Raw genomic sequence first — 23842 nt, forward strand, 5'->3', positions numbered from 1 at the left:
CACACTTTAAAGCTACTTTTGCACAAGAATTATTTGTAATATTATCAGCTTAACATTTTAAATATTCTGCTTGCCACTGACCTAATACTGCATTCTGTCCTGTTTTTCCTCCGTTTAGGACAGTGCTAGCACAGGAAACCCTTTAAAAGTGAAGCCCTCCTATCAATCCTGTAAAGACTGCCTGCGTCTACCACAAGGGCGGCGCTGTGACCGTCCAGCAGGAGGCCGTTCCCACCGCCTTAACCCCTCCCGTCACTGCACTGTCCCCTCCATATGCATAGATCCGCCGGGGACCATTTTTACTTCCACCCCAATTCTACAGTCTCTGCCAGCGCCCGCAGTTGTCCCGCCTAACTTGGTCCAGCCTAGTAGTCATCTCTACCGCTGTGCCACCTGCACCCCAGATGTCCCACTAGCCAATCACCAGAAACAGGTCTCGCCCATGAGCTGCGAGGAAACCCCTAATGACCGCAACTCAGTTGAGACAGAGGACATGGACGAACCGCAGGCGGATGAGGTGGAAGAAGAGACGTCAAGGGAGGGTGGTGGTGCAGTGGAGCTTGAGGAGCAGGGCCTAGCCCAGCTGCAAATGCCAGGACTGGGGATAGAGTTCGGTCTGGAACTGATGCGACAGAGGGCAGAGCAGCTCGAGAAGCTGCCAAGCTTAGCCATGGAGGGCCAGCTCCCAGTGGGGCCTTAAGAGAGCGGCCTAAGCATGGATGAGATGGAGGATGGACTACCTAAACCACTATGATGGCTGTGGGCCTTTAGATGACTGGCACTGTGGTGTTGTACCAGAAACAAAAAGCTCTCCTCAGACCTGTACTGTCATGTCCTGGCCTCATAGCGCCACTGTCACAAGCTGCAGCAGCCCTCTCTGCATTTACAGTGTTCTGTTATTGTCTGCTGGCATTAAAATCCAGATGAGGCTGGTTGTTTTCACCATACGCTACAGGCTTGAATGCTTCTGGCAAGGTAAGGACTGAAGACTTTCCGGTGTCCTCCACTTGTCCCTGAACTGGTCTCTTTGAGCCCGCCTGCCCCACAACACATGCAGGATCATCAGACCTCCACACAGCCCAGTAGAAATGAGCGTTAAGCTGCTATTTTACCCTCAACTGGCAGGTTTGGCTTATTTCCAAAACAGGACAGTGGTGGTTTGTAAGATCTGGTTGTTGTGAACATCTGCCAACTTGGTAATTCCTTTCTGACTCCTGAGAGAACTCTAGCTAGCACTTTGATGTTGATGAAAAGAAAAATACCCGAAAACGCTTCTGTCAGTGTACTGTATGTTTCTCAATCCAACTCATCAACAGTATCCATGAAGGAGCTCAATGAATGTCTGCAGTTGAGCCTGTTGGAGTTTATTCACTATATCTTCATGTTACCACTGACAACTGAATCCTCACTTACCTTCACTTACATGTTCCCTGCCGCAGCTGCTTTTTGCATCACGAGAGGGCATTTCATGTGAAAGCATAACTTTTTTTTTTTCTTTTTTTTTTTTAAAAAAGGATGTGAGCAAATGTGAGCCTTCTTATGCCTCTTTGTAAAGCGTCGTACCTCGGACCACAAGCATCTCGGGACTGTTTTGGTCAAAGACTGTTCTGTTGTCTCTGCTCAGCGGCTGGTTCAACCTGATCTTTTCCATTAAAGTTAATGTAATCATGTCCTTAAAGTGCTCATTTTAGCTCACGCATGACTTTGCAGTATTACAAAACATATCTTAAATGCGCTTAGACAGAAAACATTGAAGTCATCTCTAATTTTCAGAGTTCTTGAGCAATGGAAAAACTTTTGGCGGTATTTATGGCGTAATTCAACCCAACCCTTTCTCTTATCCCCAAAAGAATGACAGAAGAATACTGAAGAAGTACTTTTCATTTATTGTAAGACATATGAAATTAAGAAATCAAGAAACATTCATAAGCATAAATGTCACTATTTTCCACTAATGGTCAGATAATTTCTGACGTAACCAAAGCCATATCATGACACTAGGTCCAGTTCATCACTTTCATGATTTAAGATGGCAAAGACGTTTTCTTTGATATATTCTTTTTTTATCACTTTCTTACCCAATCTACATCTGGGTAACTTCTCTGGCTACCTTTTAAGGTTACATGTTGAAAAAACCTAAGACTACCTTTCTCTACACCTACAAAACATTTGCAAAGGCACACTAATGATGTATAGATTTAGCACTTGAGCACAATTCTAGCATCCTTTCACACAGTGCACAGACATATTTCAGATCTATAGCTACATTTCTTTAAAATTGAAGTGAACTGAAAGGAGAAAAAGATACATTAAGAATTAAAAATCTTAAATCTGCTTCAAAAGAGGTTTAATTATTTGTTTGCAGTGTAAAGCTGTGAGTATAGTTTATTTGACAACTGAAATACTTAAATTTATTGTGTGAATTTAGAAAAAAAAAAGCTCAAATCACAGTTTACTACACTAGATTTCCTTTATTTTAAATACATAACAAAATCAGAAAACTGCAAAGCCGAGCCAGCACTCACAGGTTTTAACATCTCAACTATTCTACCACTACAATCTGTTTCTTCAAGTTATTTTCTTTATTATTATTTGGAATTATTTTGTACATGTTCAGACAGCTTCAGGCATGTTTTTTAAACAGTTTTGTAAAAAAAAAAATAGTGCCACCAATCCAAAGTTGCTGTGCCACAGGCAAGTTTTTCTGTTTGGTCAATGTTGTGTTCTTCCCGTTTTTGGCACGCTGGGTGTGCTAGAAAGGTACTGAGTGATGCCTGTTTGTATGCAAGAACAGCACATACAAGTGTTATTACTGTGTTTAAAGAGCTGAGTGCTTCAGAAGAACTGTGCAAGGAATGAATGCAAATTATTTAAGCATCTCAAACCATGAGGTAATTGTATATTTTTTATATATTTTGTTTTTTTCTTTAATTAGATCAGTAGACAAACAACAGTGCATCCTCTGTTCCCTCTCCTCCCTTGACTGGATCTCAGGGAGCTGCAGGCTTGCTCCACTAGTTAGATTTAAATAATTTGGTTTTGCCTTTAACCTGTTCTTTCCCTCACGTGGCCATGTAAGCATGATGTAACTTAACATTCAGCAAAGTTGTTGACAGCAACTGGTGAGACGCCCGTTTGAAACTGAAAAAAGCTGCAATTGCCATAAGTTTGTTGTTAAATATTGCAACTATAATAATTAAGAAATGTTACAAAGTGGAAAGGTTGCCAAAGGCTGTGAAAAACAGATTAAAGGAATAGTTCAAACGTTTGTGAAATGAGCTTATTCACTCTGTTGCAGAGAGTTAGATAAGAAGATCTGAGAGTGTCTGTCCGTTCAGTATGAGGCTACATCCTGGAGCCAATTAGCTTAGCTTAGCATAAAGACTGGAAACAAAAGGAAACAGCTATCCTGGCTCTGTCAGAAGGTAACAAAATCCACCAACAAGCACCTGTAAACCTCACTAATCAGCACATTATATCTCAACCAGGCGCTTTTTACACTTCTAAGTGTTAGCATTAGTGCTATTAGATGGATTTTTTATACCTTTGGATTGAGCCAAATTAGCTGTTTCACCCTTTTTCCAATCTTTATTCTAAGATGAGCTAACCGCCACTAGCTGTACCTTCATATTTACCATACAGACATAATATTGGTGTCATCTCTCAGCACGAGAGTGAATAAGCGTGCTTCACAAAGTGTCGAACTATTCTTTTAATATATCATGAATCTGATTCTAATTTAAGCCAGTTGTTCTCAGTGTGTTAACGCTCTCGACAGGTGGGCCTGATCAGGGTGCTTAACATTCGTGTGAGGTTATACGCACTAAATCCTTGTGTTCCCAGACCACAGCACTATGTTTGCTTCATGTTTTGGGTTTGTTTTTGTATTTAAGTGCCTTAACCTTGGCCTTAGCTCTATCATAAAGCATCACGGCTTTGCAAAGTTTTTGTGTGTGTGTTGATGGTCTGGCTTTTTTGTACATTAATTACCCTCACTCCCAATAATAACCATGCTCCTGGCAATGTATAACTTGGCACATAATATAATGTATGCAAACACACATAAGCTCATTCACAGCAGCCTCCTCCTCCCTCCCAACACACACATAACTGATGGACTTCCATTTATTAATAGCCTATATTAATATCGTATTTGTTTGATATTGTTGAAACTTGTGGTACACTGTATTGGTTCAATAGCTGGCTGAAGAACCTTACTTGCTGGAATGAGAACTATCATTGACATTAAAACATTAGATAGGATTGATTTAAGTTTTTGAAATTTACCAGTCTGTATATATTTTTCTCTACAATTTGCTATTGAGTACATTAGCTTGCAGATGTGGTCGATATTAAGAAAAGCACGGATAATGCTACTGTGTATTGAGAAGTACTCATAATTAAGTTCTCGTGTTTGTACCACTGCAAAAAATGACTTTGGGCCATCTCTAATTTAGGCAAACATCTTCAGGCTCTATTAAAAATGGCAATGATTAATTTTTTTATCGCATTATTCCCAGGCAGCAGGCGTCACACTGACAATCCTACTTAAGAGCCAGATGTTGAGGACTTTGTGAGGAAGGACATTAAGACATATTGTAAGTTAAAAGGGGATCCAGGCATTTATAGAGTGTATTTATAGAGCACAAGTCTGCCCCAAAAGCATGTGAGCTTGTTTGGACTGAATGAGTGGAAAATGTAGAACATGAAAAACCTACCTGGGAGTAAGATTTTGTTACGTTAATTGTTTTTTGTTAACTTTTGTGTACTGTACATTGCCAATGTTCATGTGTGATGCACTTTTTTTACATTTTGTTAAAATGATGTAATGTTTATCATGGAAATAAACCATTTCCTCTGCATAATCTGTTTATCCAGTTCTGTTGATTGTTGTGCATGTAGAACAATCTTGTTCTGTAGAATCTTCAAACTAAAGAAATAACTTTGTATTTATCTTAAAATTTTACCCCCCCAAAAATTAACAGGATTTTTTTTTACTATTTCAGTACTAGAGAGAAGACATTTGCATTACCAAATGAAATATTGCTTCTTTGGATAGTAAGTGGTATGAAAGCGTGCACTTTATTCCTTATAAATTCAACTTTTCATTCATAACACGGAGAATATATTATTTTTTCCTGTAAGTTACGTAATATCACTATAAGATAGAAAAATATGAGAGAAGTCAGAACTGCAATTTAAATCGTTGATTAAACGCCTCTGTGCGCCTCTGGTTTTGACATGCTCTTTTAGTTAAATGGACAGGGCTGAGAGCTCTCTTATTGAGTTAGTCAAATGAAGTCATTCTGACATCACGGGGCAGGTGACAGCTGAAGGAGAAGATCTCCCAGAAGGACCAAAGGCGTACAGGACGGAGGGAAGGCAGAGCATCAGTTTGAAACACCAACCTCAGTAAGTACCTACTTACTCTAATCTCGTGCCCTGCAGCCTCCTAAATGTCTTTTTGTCATTGTAACTGTACTTTTTATTAGATAACTTCCCAAACTGCAGACAGTTAAGTTCTTTAAAAGGGAAGTATCTATAAGAATAGCCACTATTGAATCCCACAGTACTGTAACAGCAGGCCAGAAGGAGAACTTAAATAATAAAGTTCAAGCAAAAGTTAAGATTTTCTGCTTTAATAAAGGAACAATCTCCATTTACGGTGTCAAAAAGTGCCATGTCTGTAATGTATATGGTCATACTGTACACACCTGTGGTTAATAATGATGCATTATTATTTATTTATTATTATTCAAGTCACAGAAATTGTTAATTATGAGCTGGTATATTGCATTAATCCACCTTGCCACCTTAAAGCAACAGCACATTTATCTATTTTATGACCCTAAGTCCTGCCTTACAGAATGCTATGAAAATTTTACTAACTAGATTATGCATCTGAACATCATTCTGTTGTACAGACTATTTGCATTTGAGCTACACTACATGTCATACAGTTCATGCTCTAAAGGGCTAGCAGGTTATTTTATTGGGAAAAACAAGCCCTATCCTAAGACTGGGCTAATAGCTGGTGTACTCTAAGTCACAAGTCTCTTATAATCTGTGTGCTTACTGTTGGACGCATGAGAGACATAAGAATTGGGAATGGAAAGAGAGATAGAGATAGATAGAGGGAATGAGAGACGGGGTTTCACAAGCCAATGTCACAGATGCCTCCCACAGCTGCCATTATAACACATACGTCCCAAAATAACACTTCAGATACACTAAAGCTGCAAGCGCATACATCTGTCAAGTTGTTGGATTGTTGTGAGTCATGTCATACCAGAAAACCAGAGCTGTATTTCAACAATGTCAGCCAGGAACCAGGTAAAGTGTGAAAGACTCAAAATTCAGCAAAAGGACTTCCAACACATCAAAAATAAAATCAGCTCTGAACCAACTTTTCTGCAAATTCTAGTCATGTGAATGTATGATGTAGAGAACAAGATAATTTACAGACAAACAGGAGCCGAGCTTCGAGGGGAATAGTTTAATTTACGTGCCGTGGACAGGCGCGTTGGTTAAATAGGCTTGAAGGAAGTGAAGTGTCACTCAACGCCTCTCAGGCTTGAAATAGCTTAAGCAGCAGAGCGCATGATTGTAGATGCAGGGTGAAGAGGTTCAGGCACCTCTCTTTCCTCACTCACTTTTCAGCCAACGAAATCAAAGAACATTTACGAGGGAAAATGTTTTCATGGCAGCTCAAAATTTCATCTGATTCGTCTAGATACATTTTAACTAAGGCCTGCAAAACCCACCTGATGTAACAATACCACAATACTACACATTTACTTGTTTGTTTGTAACCTAAAAATACTCAGATTCCACATGCCGCTTTAATGCCTGTTGAGCTTTTTCCCCTCTGGCATAATCTCTCATCCACCATCCATCATGTCTGTGGTTAAACTCTGCTCTCATCAAGCCCCAGACAAACAATTCAGTTCGGAAGTCAAGGAACTTGTGACTTGAATCACGTATTCCAGGTGACCTTTCTGTAGACCCCGTAACCAAAACAATCATAAACATTCAGATAGTTTGAAGGGAAACACACACATGGGACAAACATGCCTTGTCTCCAAACCAGTAATTGACAGTGCATGATGTCTCACACTGTGCTGGCTCTGAAGAGACATGTTTACAGAATGAGCTACTAAACTTGCAAATCATTCAAAAACAAGGCTTTGGTGTAATTCAAGACTTATTAATGTTGTTCCAGAGAGAATCAAAATGATTTTATATGAATTAGTGTTTGTGAATTTAGCAGCATTTGACAGATCACATTTTCTCTGACCGTTTTATTTGACCTTGGCGCCTGGCGGCTGACCTCTTATCTCACTTGTCTCGTTTCCTTTTTGGCCTCCTGACTCACTGGCAGCAGTCAGACCAACTTTAATTATAGCCACCACAGCATTCCTTCCCAACAGAATAGGGAGAGATAGATAGAGAAGCCAAAGGAGGCCAAGGGAGGGCAAGTGTGAGCGATATAGAGGAATATACAAAAATAGAGATAGAAGGTCCAGGATGGTTAAAGATAGACAGCAATGCCTGTTGTATGATTTCATATCACTGGGATGCAGAGGCAAGGCATCTCATTACGCCATTGTGACCTGCTTATAAATCCGCTGCTGTGTCTTGACATTTGTCTTTATCTTTCCCTAATGGTAAGACAGAACAGCGACCATGGGCCAGAAGCTGGAGAAGCTGTCGGAGAAGGATGAAGAGTCACTGGATAATTCAGATTGGTCCGAGCAAACCGGAGAGACACAACAGTCAGAGATTGCCGGACAAGATGAGAACAGAGATCAGGACAGTGGCAGTTTTGTGAATACGCAGAGTATTTGTGGGATTAGCGGGATCGGTGTCTCTTCCCGCCTGGCCACAGGGCACACAGGGGAGCACACAGTCACTTCTGCACGCACAGACCCCCAAACTGGGCAGCCAATCAGGCCTCTAGGTCAGCAAGAGCACCCTTTGAACACCAGGGGAGAGTGGGTGGGTGGAGACAGGGAGAGCCAGAGTGCCACTCGAACTACAGAGTCAAAAACTATCCTGAGCCCAAAGGAGTTCAGACAAACCTCAGGTTCTGAGAAAAAGGCTGTGGCCTATACAAGGACTACAGCTATGGAGGAGCAAGGAAATGGAAAGAAATCTGAAACTGGCCGTAACTGGTCAGGTCCTGACACTCATTTCAGAAGTCTAACAGCCTCTAACGAGGAAGACTTTGTGGTGCTTGAGAAGGATGAGACTTGGATGTCATCTGATGGGGAAAATTCGATCACTTTTGGCAACAGAATAAAAACAGAGAATCCTCAATCATCTATTAAAAGGAGAGTTGAGGAAGACACTTCTGCTACCTACAGTGATGATAACCTTCCACAACCCTCCAGGAACACCCTTCAAGAAAAGGGTTATGAGAAGAAAAGCAGAAGAAAACCGGATACTCATTTTGTTACGACTGACGCTGTGGAAGCACATGCTGGGAGTTCATCCAGAGCTAGTTTTGAAAGGGAAAAGGGTCAACATTTGCCTGAAGTGACAGGCAGCAGGTGTCGGCTAAAAGGAGCCAGTCATGTTGAAGCTGCTCACGCTGAGACAACTGGTAGAGGAAAAGTGGACAGGGAGCGAAACATGAATGACCACAGCAAGGGGCAAGTTTCTCATCGGTCAACACAGAACAACAGCAGTGTGGTGAAAAGAATGAGAAAGGGTGGTGATGATTCAGAGAACATGCTTGATGAAGCAGTCCAGATGATTAAACCACAGGAGCTGGGTGAGGAGAGAGAGATGGAGTCAAATTGGGAACCATGCTTGCAAAAAGTAGAATCTAAAAATCAAGATATGAGAAACCCTAATTCAGGGTTTCTTGTACAAAATACCCAAGAAGGAGTGGATCAGTCCCATCAGAGAAGTTTTGCTAGTGCTGTCTCTAAGAGGGCTAAAGCAGGTACTCTTAGTTCAGGTACCATGAAAGAGGGTGGCCAAGCGCTCGATCGAGCAGCCGACTCTCACCCTTCGAATGCTAAGACGCCTAGCTCTGAAGTACCACAACTGCAAGACAAGCCCTCATTTACATTGGAACAATGCGATTTGATTCCTCTGCCAGAAAATGACGTCTGTGGTGGACAGTTGCAAGTCGCAAGCTTAAAGAGGGAGAGTGAGCTGGTTTGCTTCTCGGCTGTCATCACACCTCCACCTCTAACTCATGTGTTACCTAAAAGAGACACATCAGTAGCAACGCAACCCAGTACAAGTACAGTCAATTCAGAGATGGTGCCAGAGGCTACGCCCGCCTCATGTGTTCCTGCAGCGGAATCTATTCCAAAAGAAAAACCTAAAGTCAAAGGTCCACCTCCACCTGTCGCCAAAAAACCTAAAAACCCATTCATAAAGCTCAAAACTAGGCAATTAATGTCTACTGATGTGCAAAGAAGAGGCAAAGATCATCTGCGTTCTGAGGAGAAGGTCAAGAGGAGACACACTTTTCATTTTAACAAAGACCTTCCATACAACGCTCGACCTAATCAGGACATGTGCTTGCTGTGGGACGAAAGGGGCACTTACACCGTTCCACCCAACATACGTCGACTGTCAGTTGACCTTGGCCCTTGGGAACACCTGTCACTCAGACACATGGACGATCACTATGGAGATATGGTCGACTTTGACTATTGTGTACGTATGGCAAAACTATCTCCAGATGAAGAGCCAACAAACCTGGACATGTTGCAGAGAAGAACATTCCTGGAGAGACGATCTAGGTTTAAAAACTCACCTCCACCTGTTGCGAAAAAGCCCCCAAATTCTTTTTCGTCCACAGAGACACTTCACACATCCGAGGTAAAACCAGACAATGAAATGCAAAGACCAAAACCTGATTCTTCAGGGAAAAGAGAAATCAACCCTGAGCTCCTAAAAGTCAGATCACAGGTCTGCAATGAAGACCATGGCAACTATGGTAACCATAAAGCAGTAACTGACCATAGGAGTAATAGACATGGAGTAGATGACAGTGAGATCAGTTCCTTCAGGCCTGTAGCTGAAATCATCAAGGAAACAAACCAAATGCAGAGACATCAGGGCCGGGTAAAACCTGAAGGGCCCAAAGCTCAGGTTCGGGTGGCAGAGCAGAGCCCAAGTGTGAAAGTATCCCAGATGAAGAACACCTTTGATGTCCCAAAGAAATCCAAAGAGAGACCACAAGAAGCTCAGCCATCTCCAAAGAAAGGTATGTTGTTTGGCTTATAGATGCTTGAACACATCAGTTCTGTCTTTTTTTTTATCATCCAACAGTTTGTCAAAGCATTCATTCATGAATAAGTACATGTGTTAATTTAGGATTCGAGGGTACTTTCCAAGCTGCATACCATACACTGCCATGTGAGAAACTCTTCATTTTAAATTTAATAATGTTCATGTTTTAACTTTACTAGATTTAAACAATTTTTTCAATCGCGTATAAAACCCATTACAAAACTAATCTGACAAACTCTAAACATCAAAATCTACTCCTTATCCCTTTTTTGAAAAATCCAAAATCTATGAATATGGAAATAATATTAATTTTCAAAACATTTAACTTCACTGTTCTTCACTATATGTGCACTGGAGGTTTCAAATTTCCACATCATATTTGTGTAAGTTGCATACTGGACCACGATTGGCTCCAAACTAGTTGTGATGTCACAAATCATGGTCACAGGTCATTGTTGTTCCCAAGAAGCAAAAAAATTCAAATTATTATTAATGCAAAATAATATTTTTGCTGATTTAAAGATATCCTTCTGGCAATAACATTAGTATTGTTATTATTGGTAGCTAGTTCTGTTTTTGCAGGTATTTTTGTTAAAAGTTGTACTTTATTGAAAGCAACCGATGTGTTCATGCTCAATAGAAAAAGTCAACAGCTCTAACAGTAACATACCAACAGGATCCAAGTCGAGTTACGTAATATACAACATCTACACTTTTAAGTGTACTTCTATCAAGAGTCTTGTTTCTTCCTGTCTGGTTGGAAGGATAATTCAATATAAAACAGAACAACCTTTCACATGGCTGAACTGTGATTTAGAAGCATTTAACTTTATGATTGTTAAAGACAAAAAAAAGGAAAGTTTCATCTCCCTATCGTTTCAACTAGTTAATCCTCTAACCAAGGACCCTGCTGGGTTTTAATCTCGGCCCTGGTCTGTGTGCAGTTCAGATGTTCTCCTCAGGGTGTGTTAACCCACAGTCCAAACACATGTAGCTCAGGGTGAACTGGAGGCTCCAAATTACTCCGAGGTGTAAATGTGAGTATTAATATGTTTGTCTACCTTAGTAAGCCCTGTAGCATTCTTGGGAAGGGTCCAAGGTGTTTCCCCGCCTTCTGCAGATTCATTCTGGGATAGACTCCAAACCGGTTGTCCTTATAGGCAGGTAAAGAAATAATAAATTAACAAATTAATCCTCTTACTTTCTTCTCATCTCCCATTCACTGATCTGGATTTAAACTAGATAATCATACTTATGCATCTAAGGAAAGTGTTCTGTTAGATTTAGATTAGATTAGATTAGATTAGATTAGATTAGATTAAAAGATTATGCAATTATCACTCAGTAACTCACAAAATATGACAAAGAATAGATGTCTTTAAAAAGAACCAGAAACTTGGAGTCTCACATTATAGTTTGACAAAACAATCCCAACTCAAAGTCCACTCACTAGGTTTTTTCCGGATCTTTCAGCTGTATCACGCTTCCTCTCAGTTGTCATGGAGATAAATCTGTTGGTATGCAAACTCATTAGGCATCAATTCACACTGAGTCAGACTGCAGAATAACCTTTACATGCGAGTCCCCGAGGAGTGCAAATGTGTTTTGAGACAACATAATTATTTATTAATTAAAGGCAAACAGAGGGTTAACAGCTTGTGATGTGTGGCTGTATCACAGTCTGGGAGGTTTCTTTATTGTGTCAAGACAAGACAGGATAGGATGGGGTGGGATGGGACAGAGGGGGGAAGGGAGGGACCCTGATTTTAAAAAAAACAAAATGTTGTAGGCTATGAATGCGCACAGCAAAATGCACAAGCTAAATTGTCTGGACTTTATTTCAAAACACATGAGGATACACAGCAAGAACCCCCCCCCCCCCCCAGTTGTCCAGCAGCCCCCCCATCCCCATTCACAGCCTTGGGTAATGAAATCTGACTTTTCGTTTGCGCATGTGCCGTAGCCGGTCGTCAGCGTACCCTATTGAATTTAATAACGATGAGAATAGGCGATTGCTAGTCTTCCGCAGGTGAGGAGCGGACAAGAGATGCTCTATTTGTCAGCTGGCATCCTGAAATACTACTACATCTAAAACGCTGCCTCCGGGCCACACATTTGCAGCCAGGAGGGGGAACAGCACAGCGGCTGAGCTTTTTTTGTGTGTATGTGTGTGTGTGGAGACAAGGGATACTAGAGCAACGTCCTGCAGGATAAGGGCGCGCCTAAACTACCACATTCATGTGTTGTGATTGATTGCCCCCCCCGTGCTTACGAAAATCTTGCATAGATTTAGGAGGTAAGAAAGCCTGAAAAGTCTCTTTGCATTGTGCATTTTGCATGTGGTCGGTCGGGGCTGTGCAGCATCCTTTTAAGCTCGCTGGATGGGTTTGAGAATGGGAGCAGCCTAAAAAACCTTGGGTGGAAATATCTGCACTTGCGTCAGCTGGCAGCGGTCCACCGCAGCTAGCAGGTTAGCAGCTAAGCTAGCTCGCTATCCTGAGGAAACACACCGGCAGGCTAGTTCATAGAAAAATAACACATTTTACTCTAAGTGGGCAGCTATGTGTGGATATAACACATGCAACCTATGGCTACTTGTGTGGTATTTTACAGAAAAATGTTTAAAAACAGCCCCCACGGGTAGCCGCCTCCTCCTCGCTCGCTGTGTCCGTGTCAGACGCTGCTGAAGACGGGGACCATCCTCCGGGCAGTGCGGCGGAACACTGGCTACGATTATCGCCACCATCATCTCCAACGTTATATCTCATTTAATTATCATATCTCATTTTTACGAACCCTAAACATTACAATAACCATTTCCCCCCTCCCCCGCCAGGCTTTGTGGCGTTTTCAAGTGATGGTCACATCTGGGGCGTACTCACCAAAATACAAATCTGCACACTCGATCCACCCCCCCTTGTTTCTGTTAGCAAAGTTATCTTTAAAGCTTTCCCACACTCTGTTATGAAATTAGTGGCGAGATAGTTTTATAAATGACAGCCCAGTCTCATTATTTTGCTCTCATTAGTTTGCAGCTGCTTGTTTCGAGAGGGGAGGAGGGGACACGCCGAGATGTGTGGTAACATCAGCTAACCATTGTTAGCACAGTGCAGCTGTTTCCACCTCCTTTTGAATAAGACAAAATGGGTATCATGAGTCTTATTCAAAAACAATTTAAATACCGGTATTATGATAAGCTGAGGCTGAAATAAAGTGATAGTGATTGCATCTGTGGTGGTGTTGTGCACACCCATGTATTGTCCAGACAGTCAGTGAGGCCAGACTCCTGCAGGCAGCAGTTTTATATCAAAGAAGCCCATCAGATTCACTTTCAGCTTACACTAATGTCTTAGCATTGGTCTGCTGTAACTATTGATTGTATACACATACTCAATGGCTGTAACAAGGCCTAGCACTGAATGCAGCTAGCTGCTAGTAGCTAAGCCAGCATCATGATGCTCATATATGTGCTGCTGTTTTAATAGTGATCTGGTTTAAAGGCAGAGAGAAGCATGTTATAATGAATGGCATCAGCTAAAGCCTACAGGGGATGAAGCAGCTCCTCTTGTCAGATGCATATTTAGAGTGAGGGCTGCTGCTCTTGAATGAAGCACTAATATTGGCTGAGGGAACATGCTGTTCTGGTCGGCTGTAAACTGTAGTCCTGTGCTGGCCAGGCATTATGCTGCCCTGCAGCAGCGTGATCAGTGTTTACGGCTCTGTGGGATATTGTGATATGAATCAAAGCATATGTAGGGTGAGTATTTGATTCATAAAAACGGACATGTGCAGCAATCCACTTGGAAACTGACCAGTTTTTCTCATATCTCAGTCTCAGATGAAATTATGGTTATAGATGAAGAGGAAAATGGCCTTTATGTCTACATGTACTTGTATGCTGCTGTGTATATGTGCTGTTGTGATAAGAGGACAAATCACTCTCTGCAATCTAAGTAGTATTGCTATAAGTTGTGAGCCTGTATGTGTGTGGTAGCACTAGCAGCACTCCTTTCTTAAAGGAAAAGCTCATTTGTTTCCACATTTTAAGAAAGACTTGTTCAGTTAACCAAGTATACTGACATAAACTAAACTAAAGTTTTAAAAAAAAATAGGAATAAAAAGTTTAAAGACACAAAACCCAAAACTAAACTAGAATCACCTGTAAAATGAACTAAAATTTTAAAAAAATAAACATGTATCTACATTGAACTATATGCACTGTTTACATCTGGTTTGTTGTGTCATGATTTGGCATGAAAACTCTCTAAAGTTTACTAAATACTCATTTTTGTCCACTTTTTTTTTCTTTCTTCAATTTAAAACCCTTACATACCCCCACAGGTGTTCTCACTTTGTCTGGCTGATAAGATCTCCTGCTCAGATTGAAGTTGGGCACCCAATATGAACCCAACTTCTGTAATAATTATAAAGATGTACAAAAAGTAGTCATAACAAAGTAAATAAAAAGTTGTCCTGCTATAACGGGTGCAACAGAACTAACAAGAGAGCGAGACACATGTCAGTCAGTCACAGTCTGTACACCCACACAGGCCTGAGGTGGTCTGATCAGGCCAAATAACTAAAAAAAAACACCTGTGTGGGTGTCTAATTGGCGTGTATTTTGCTGAATATTTATATAGTACATCATTCATAAATATTGAAAACTATGCACTTACATAAAAACCAAACCTGACATTCAAATACAGATTGACAAGTCAAAATTAAATCTGATGTTACAGATGCAAGTATAGTTCATTGAATCCTTTCCAAAACTATGTAAAATATGTTCCAGTGTTGCTGAGGAATATGCATGAAGATGATCGGATTTTAGAGAAATTCCAAGTTTATTTATTTGATCCAAGAGGCAGTGACACATTTTCAAAATCTGTGACTGAATGTGAAGGAGCAGGTGGTCTGGTGTGATGACGGATCTGTGGATCACTGGAGAAAAATCCTGCAGCCTGAAGAAACGGCTCAGCATGTTGCTTCAGACTGGCAGCTTAATTACCACCCTGAGACACTGTATTTTCCAGATAATTACACTGCAAAGCGTTTTCACTTAAATGATGAAAAACCTGCCTCAGGAATCTTAAGACTTGAGTTTTCAGAATTACAACAGACAACGATGAGATAAATCAACGTTCTGGAGAAATTCCACTGTGTTTGGTCCTCATATTTTGGCTGCAGATCAGATCTATCCATCTCCAAATCTGTCAGGATGCCAACAGTAGAGTCTGTGTCTACACTTGATGAATGACTTCCCTTGAAACTGGAAACAGATATGAGAGTTAAAAGAAGGAAGAGGGGAACATGTTTAAGGGTGTACTGAGACACGATATGATCAATAAATGCTTCATTTTTACTGTATCCATATCAGTAAACCCTAAAATAATATATTAATGACCACTAAAACATCCAGTTGCAGTAAATTGGGAGTGCTCTCCAGTATAAATGACACCCATACACTTAAAAAAATGGATGTAGTGAAATTAACAGTATACTGTCTGCTTCTAAATGAATTCACTTGAAATGGTGAAGCATATTTCTTCTGGCCTACATTTTAATTAGTTGAAAAAGTTCTTAGTTGAAAGTCTAATGAGCCACAGCGCTACTGAGTTGAGAAAAAAAAGAGTTGTTAGATGGAATTAAGAAATATCTACAATATGAACCCAAAAAAGAGTGAACTGCCTCTGTCGCCTAATCAGGCTGTTCACATTACTCGATCGACAGAAAATGAATCGCCAACTAATTAACTAAACGATAAATCATTTTGAGTAACTTTTTTTTTTTTTTTTTTTTTTTAGAAAACATACTAAACTTTTCTGGTATTGGTATTAAAAGTGAATATTTTCTGGTTTGTTTAGTCTTACAGTTTATGATAGTAAACTGAATATCTTTTGGTTGTTGAATGTCGGTCGGGACAAAATAAGACATTTGAGGTTGCGCTTTGGGAAACAGTGATAAACATTTTCACCTTTTTCTGACATCTTTTAGACAAAACAACTAATCAGTTAATTGAGAAGATAATCGACAGATTAATCGATAATGAAAATAAAGATTAGTTGCAGCCCTAGTTCAAATACACCTTTATACCTATACCTTAACATATATAAACAAAATGGAGAATCTACAGAGCTTGTTCAGGGAGGAGGCATTAAAATTGTGTCACAATATTGATTTCTTGACTTAAATCATACGTTCATATAGGGAAGGGAAATTCACTAAACACCCTCTGAGTATGTTTATTACATATTGTTGGAAACTTCTATTTTTCCAACTACTCCCACAATGTTACTCATATGGTTTGCAATATTTGTATCTTTCCTTTTGGATGATGTAATAAGATGTCCAACCTGACTGATTCTCATTCATCGTACTTTCCCTGCTAGTTAATGACCCATTTTTCTTGTTATATGTTAGGTTAAAATGTAAAATGATTTTGATATCTGACAGAACTTGGCGTTACAACAGCCTGGAAGATTTTCTCAGATATAAGGAAGTAAACACAGCTGGAGGAAAATCTGTCACTTGTACAGTTTACCTCAGATGTTTGCCAGTAGGTGGAGCTGCTTTATTTCCTTTGCATGCTCAGGAACAAACTCAGTCACAGTTAATAAACATAATCTCAGATCAGACAGACCAAGTTGGCAGTAAACCAAATTTACCCCAAGGTTTCCTCAGCATGCACAGTTCCACATTTCTGAAATTAGGACACTTGTGGGCATAAACGCTAAAACACTCATGAGCTCTGACTCACCGTGTCTTATTTCTCTCTGCAGATATGTTGCGGCGAGTTGTGCGACAGAGCAAGTTCCGTCACGTCTTCGGTCAGGCCCTGAGGAACGACCAGTGCTACGATGACATCCGTGTCTCCAGGGTCACATGGGACAGCTCCTTCTGTGCCGTCAATCCCAAGTTTGTTGCCATCATCATCGAGGCCAGCGGGGGCGGAGCCTTTCTTGTCCTTCCTCTACAAAAGGTGAGCGCTCCTCCATCACCTCCTCCTTGTTTCAGTCAAGAGATGAAAAAGATCTTTTGAAGGCCCATTTCAGAAGAGCTGTGACATCTATGTTTGCATTAAGTATCAGACAACCTAGTATTTCTAGAGGAAGGGGTTATTAAAGATCAAATGTTATTGCCACTTAGCATTTGAATAAACATTGATGTATTTGCATGATGAATCAGCTGCATGAAGTTGAGACAATACTCACATTAGTACTCAAGCATGGGTTGATCTACTCAGTTTGGTCCTCGGCTGGAAAATGGTAAAGTTGCACCTCTACATACAACCATCAACCGTTACACTTTCAATAGGAACACTGACAGTTGCCCTCTTGACCCGTCTGATGATGCTAATGCTCACAAGTCCTTCCCATTGAACACATTGTCATTACAGCCACTAAGTTTGCAATTTTTGTGTGATTATGGCATCTTTATAATTAAGGCTGGGCAATCTGTCGATATTATATCGATATTGTGATATGAGACTAGATTTTGTTAGTATCACGATATATTTTGGATATCGTAATATCGTGATATGGCAAGTGTTGTTTTCTGCTGGTTTTAAAGGCTGCATAGCTGTTCTATTACTGATGATTATGAAAAATATCATTGTGTAAATATTTTGTGAAAGCACCAATAGTCATCCCTACAATATTGTTGCAATATTGATATCAAGGTACTGGGTCAAAAATATCGTGATATTTGATTTTGTCCTTATCGTCCAGCCATGTTTATAATTCTGGTGGCAAGTTTTTGATCCAAACGTCAAAGTCAGAAATGTTCTACACAAAGTGTGAGAGAGTGTGTAAAGCATACCCAGAGGAGCAAGGCTGTATCATCATATAATAGCATTCAGAGCTTATAGCACTTCAATTCTACAGTATAGGTTTGTTCTTAGTCACCAGACCTTCAGCGCTCTGCTGCTGTGACCCTGTCCTACTGTTCGTCCCTGAGGCTCTCATCTATAGTAAAAACCAGAGATAATCAATGTTTCAATCTGCCTGATAGTAAAGGCTTCTGATGTATGCCTCATTGAACATGATACTCACGGAGGGGATGGGTGCTGTGCTATTATTTTAGGGCACTGGGTTAATTAAATTTATATTCACTCACTGTATAATGTTCTGCCTCAAGAGAAGCTGCTAGTTCAGTGTTTGCATGTAAAGATCTCTTTTTGCTGATTTCACAATGTTTGACTTCATTTTAGCCAGTAAAGCAACTAAATAATTAAATGTAGCATGAAGTCAGGTGTTTAATGTTTGATGACGATGGTAATAGAAGAGTGAAGAATAGTCTTGTAGTCACACAAAGGACTAAATATACAAACTTTGATAGAACACAGGATAGTTAAATGAGCTCCGTCCGTCAGTCATTTTCATATCTCTCCAGCAGATATCACCTAACTTAACTTTATTGCTCTGCTTCAGCTCGCACTCTTCCGCCCCTTTGTAACAAAGTTGTCTTCTGTCTCATAGACCGGCCGTATAGACAAGGTCTACCCTACAGTATGCGGTCACACGGGCCCAGTGCTGGACATCGACTGGTGTCCTCACAATGACCTTGTCATCGCCAGCGGCTCAGAGGACTGCACAGTCATGGTAAGGACGCGCTTAATCTCTAAAGGATCACATGAGTTTTTCCTTGTTTATTAAGTACTTATTTAATCAATTACACTACAACCCGACATCTCTTGATCTGACGTCTTGGACATGATGTGCTGTAATGAATAAATACAATTTTTTAGGTTTGGTTATTTTTACTGTAGCGTTTTCAAACTATTTTGAACAATAACTGTATTTGTTATAACAATACAAACAACAAAAACTGTTTTTGTAAGTATGAATAACTCAATATCACAAATATTATTGTGACATTTTTATTTTTTGTTGCATGATCCAAAAGAATCTGAAGAATTTATTTACTTGAAACAAAATTGTTGACAAATTTGAAAGGTGAGGGTGAATGAATATGGGAATGGACCAAATAACAGTAAGATGTAAAACAAACACACATTCATTTATTATCTGTTAATGGTGTGTATCTTTTTTATTCGTTATTTTGTGCATATTTTTATTGTATTTCTTATTATTTGACTGAGAAATACACATAAGAATTCCAATGCCCTTGTATACTTGTACCTGAGCAAATGGCAAATAGTCTTGAATCGTGAACATGATAGATTATATTCTGGTACCTTTTCAAAGCACAAGTTACATGTCTGTTGAATTTAATATATATTCACCACTTATTGAGGCAGTAATCTGTAATGTTTTTGAGCAAGTATCCTGTCCAGCATCTTTTAGTAAGTGCAGATATGGGTCTATTTTTTGATTTTTGCCAGAGCTGTTTTCCTTTGTTTGTCAGATGGATTATGAATATCATCTGCAGGAACACTCAGCTTTAATCTGCTGTATTTCTGTCATCTACTCTTTAGTATTAGTACTGTAATTCTCTGTGTTTCTTATGTAACTTTTCTTTTTCTCTGACTCAGGTTTGGCAGATCCCTGAGAATGGGCTGGAGAATCCCCTCTCAGAGCCAGTGGTGGTGTTAGAGGGCCACTCTAAGAGGGTCGGCATCGTGTCTTGGCATCCCACCGCTCGCAACGTTCTCCTCAGTGCAGGTAACTTTTCGAGCCTCTGGTACACCCTCATGCCCTCAAAGTATAATAATGACGTCTGTTTAGGTAATTGGTCTGCCATTTGTCCACTGTGCACAGCTGAGCTCCAAATCTGACCAATTATCTCACAGTTTGCCTTCTGTTGTGTTGCTTTGTGTGATGTAAAGTGCTTAAAATAAACTTGGACATGGAGGTGGGTGTACTCAGCCTGTGTTGTGTGTGTGTGTGTGTGTGTGTCCATTTTAGGGTGTGACAACCAGATCATCATCTGGAATGTGGGCACGGGAGAGGCCATGATCAACCTGGAGGACATGCACCCCGATGTTATCTTTAGTATCAGCTGGAGCCGCAATGGCAGCCTACTCTGCACTGCCTGCAAGGACAAGAAGGTTCGCGTCATCGACCCCCGTAAAAAGAAGATTGTGGCGGTAAGTTAAAACGTCGAGGGGCTTTGGGGCTAGGACGCTTGACATGTGGAGTAATCTTTCCCCGAATCACCCACAGAGCCTGCAAACACTGCTGCCCAATTTCACAAGTATGTTTCTGCTTTTAGGAGAAGGACAAAGCCCACGAGGGAGCTCGGCCAATGAGAGCGATCTTTTTAGCAGACGGAAACATTTTCACCACTGGATTCAGCCGCATGAGCGAGCGCCAGCTAGCCCTGTGGAAAACTGTATGTCACTGTAGTGAATATCATTTGATCTGTAACACTGATACATCTCACACACACACACACACATTATAGTAATTTTGAACTTTTATAGAACCTTGTTTTGTACATTTTCCTGCCTGTGATGTAAGTCAAAATATAATCTTCACCAGTTCTTCCTGTGTGGAAAACATGCAGTTGTGCTTTTTTCTCTGTGCCACTTGAGTGTGCAACAACTCAGCTCCAGTAGGTGGCGTTGAACACAAAGAGCAACATGAAACCTGTGAGGAGTCATTGTTATATGTGTGCTGAATGCGATTTGCTCCTGTTTGTTTGCCAGGAGCAACTAATACAGACAGTCAGCAATTACTGGACTTAAATCACAGCCAGTAAATTATACAACTTAAGATTCTTGCAAAGTTTAAAATCACTTCAAATGCTGAATTTTCTCTCACCAGGAAAACATGGATGAGCCAATATGTGTCCAAGAGATGGACTCCAGTAATGGAGTCCTGCTGCCCTTTTATGACCCTGACACCAATATAGTCTACCTGTGTGGAAAGGTGAGCAAGGCTTATAATAAAGAAATTCCTGTTTTTGTAGCCATACGCATATAGATTCACAGCCTCACTTTAAGCTGTGACCTTGTGTCCTCAGGGTGACAGCAGCATTCGGTACTTTGAGATCACCGACGAGGCGCCGTATGTTCACTACCTCAACACCTTTTCCACCAAGGAGCCTCAGAGGGGCATGGGATACATGCCCAAGAGGGGGCTGGATGTCAACAAATGTGAAATCGCAAGGTATGGCAGACATCATGTTTTATTTTTTACCTTTGTTCATGTAGTATGTGCTCCTGTGGATTCTGGAGCAAATATATTACTGAATTACTCTGAAAAATACTCTGATTACTTAAAAAATAACTAAATAACAAACGCTACTAATGTGTACATTTAAGCAATGGACTTTCGGATAAAAATAAAGGTTAAATTAATAGAACTGTTATGTCTGAGCAGCTGTTTTTATATGTTTTAAAACTGAAATGCTTTGTATGATGATGATGAAATTAATATCCCATGAATCCTCTCTATAGGTTTTACAAATTACATGAGAGAAAATGTGAACCAATCATCATGACAGTCCCACGTAAGGTAAGTCTGTGTTTGATATCTAATAATAACTACACTGGTGTTGAATTGCTGCTATAAAGACCTTCATGACATTTCCTGCGTCCTCTCCACCTCCCCAGTCTGACCTGTTCCAGGACGACCTGTATCCAGACACTGCCGGCCCCGATCCCACCCTGGAGGCAGAGGAGTGGTTCGCCGGGAAGAACGGAGGCCCCATCCTGATCTCGCTCAAAGATGGCTACGTCTCCACGAAGAACCGGGATCTGAAAGTGGTCAAAACAAACGTTCTGGAGACCAAGCCAGCCACAAAAGCAGAGAAAATGCCAACTGTCCAGAAGCAAGCATCTCCACAGCCCTCAGTAGTGAGTGTTGGGACATATTTACCTTTTATTTTTGTTTACAGATGATTCTTTTTACTCCCCACCATAACTAGACTCTTCATATAAAGTAGGATAGATTAACATTTCTGTTCTCTCTGCATTGTAATAATTCACACTTTTCAGACTTGCACATGTTTTGTGCTGACATTTGGACTTTCCCGATTCGCAGTAATTATTATGGTTGGAACAACTTTGAAAAGTTATGAATCAGCACATATTTTGGTATTTGGGTCACAATTCAGTCTGTTTTTGGTAAAGCCAGGAAAAAAATGTTAACTGCTGTAACATCTCTATTCATTTTGCCAGGAATAACAACAGATTTATTTTTGACATATGAGACAAATAACTTGTAAAATCTTCTGTAAGACCTCTTAAAAGAGGTCTTTTAAGAATCATATGAAATGTAAAAAGAACCATGTCGAGCTAACTTCCTCCTCACTTTCTGAGCAGAAAATGGAAGACAAACTGGAAGAGGTACTCCGAGAGTTCAAGTCACTCAGGGACCGTGTCATCCTTCAAGACCGTCGAATCGCCAGACTGGAAGAGCAGGTTGCCAAGGTTGCCATGTAAGACGCGGCCCCTTCCCAGGACCGTTCATTTGTTTTGGAGAGAGTCGAACAGACGGGGTCAGCCACGGCCAAATTCTGAAGATTCGGCTTCATTCAGCTTGGCGTCATCCCCCCACGCGATGATATCAAGCTTACATTCCAAGATGAACTTTTATTTTTCCTCATCAAGCCTCCTGTTTCACACTTTGCCCCGACACACACACACACACACACACACAAACACACACGCAGAGAAAAGGAAAAACTCTTGCAGCTCATGTACCCGTTTGAAGAAAAGACATTTTTGTTGAAGGAAAAGTCTTAACTTTTTTTTTTGTTTGTTTGTTTCAAATTGTGGTAAAAACATTCTCATGTGAAGTTTGTACTTACTACTCAAAAACTGTATGTAGCATCAGTATTTCCATTTTTTTTCTTTTTTGTGTTGCCAAATATGAGTCGTGTGCGGTTTTTATGCACTGCTTTTACATTTATTTTCTCTCCTGTTGTACATTCCAGTCACAACCCGGTAGAATAACTTAGTCGAGCAGGATTTTTTTAAACAATAGCTGTTGAACTCGTTTTCTCCTCCCACCAGTTTGCTCATTGATAACCATCAAATTTATGAATGTGGAAGAATTCCTTCTAAAATGTTTTATTCCTGTTCTTCTGGGCTTGAAATTAAACATTGAGTTTTATGGGGAGGGGAGGGGGGTGGGGTTGCATCTCTGGTGTAAATGTTGTGCAAATGTAGTGGTGCCTCTTGTCACTGTTTAGGGTCAAAACTACCCTCTCCGGTGCATATTTGGTGTTGGGAAGGGACCACTCACCCAGCTTGTGTTTCACTGAACCCCTGAAAAACAGTTCTGTGCACATAATAAAGATTTTACACACGAAAACCTCTATTTTTCCTCCCGTGCTTTGTCTTTTTTTGACTTCTGTCAACCTCTGAGTCAAGTGTGGTGTTCATTGTGTCAGTGGGAGTGTTATATTTACTCAGGTTCACTAGTAACATCAGATATGGATTTGAAATCTTAGTGAGTAACACGGTGAAGAAAAACAAAGTTGAACTTTTCAGGCCCTTTTAAAAACATCTCTGCTGGAGAAGTACTGTATATCTGAACTGTCATCAGTTAGCATGAGGTGCCAAGAAAGATTCGATGAAGTACGCTTACTTCTGCACAACTTTGAGGTACTTCACTTGGGAACTTCCATTTTACTTCCATTATATTTTATTCTTCCAATCCACTACATTTCAGAG

The 23842-nt window shown here is 40.4% G+C and overlaps 2 protein-coding genes across 5 annotated transcripts in view; both read left to right on the forward strand.

Annotated features, from left to right (window-relative positions):
* The window catches only part of ssh1b (slingshot protein phosphatase 1b), a 47963-nt gene extending 43098 nt beyond the window's left edge, over positions 1-4865 (forward strand). For all 3 annotated transcript variants that reach the window (XM_044334034.1, XM_044334036.1, XM_044334037.1), the window contains one exon: positions 119-4865. In XM_044334034.1, the coding sequence (XP_044189969.1) occupies positions 119-700 (582 nt within the window). In that variant the 3' untranslated portion in view covers positions 701-4865. The remainder of the gene's footprint in view (positions 1-118) is intronic.
* Positions 4866-7686: 2821 nt separating this feature from the next.
* On the forward strand, positions 7687-23486 carry coro1cb (coronin, actin binding protein, 1Cb). 2 transcript variants are annotated; one of them, XM_044334032.1, is made up of 11 exons: positions 7687-10231; positions 17037-17236; positions 18735-18857; positions 19751-19880; positions 20124-20305; positions 20431-20550; positions 20985-21089; positions 21184-21329; positions 21620-21677; positions 21776-22018; positions 22487-23486. In XM_044334032.1, the coding sequence occupies exons 1-11, from the start codon at positions 7687-7689 to the stop codon at positions 22604-22606; spliced, it is 3972 nt and encodes a 1323-aa protein (XP_044189967.1). In that variant the 3' UTR covers positions 22607-23486. The 2 variants fall into 2 exon arrangements, with proteins under 2 accessions (XP_044189967.1, XP_044189968.1); XM_044334033.1 differs by lacking the exon at positions 7687-10231 and adding an exon at positions 12293-12553.
* The last annotated feature ends 356 nt before the right edge of the window (positions 23487-23842 follow it).

This window comes from Thunnus albacares, chromosome 18, assembly GCF_914725855.1.
Source record: "Thunnus albacares chromosome 18, fThuAlb1.1, whole genome shotgun sequence".
Lineage (NCBI taxonomy): Eukaryota > Metazoa > Chordata > Actinopteri > Scombriformes > Scombridae > Thunnus > Thunnus albacares.

Excerpts from the sequence above, each read along its gene's own strand:
- coro1cb (XM_044334032.1), top strand. The coding sequence starts at position 7,687 with ATGGGCCAGAAGCTGGAGAAGCTGTCGGAGAAGGATGAAGAGTCACTG. Across the intron at positions 20,306-20,430 it reads GTAAAAAGAAGATTGTGGCG|GAGAAGGACAAAGCCCACGA; the intron begins GTAAGTTAAAAC and ends TTCTGCTTTTAG. Across the intron at positions 21,678-21,775 it reads TCATGACAGTCCCACGTAAG|TCTGACCTGTTCCAGGACGA; the intron begins GTAAGTCTGTGT and ends CCACCTCCCCAG.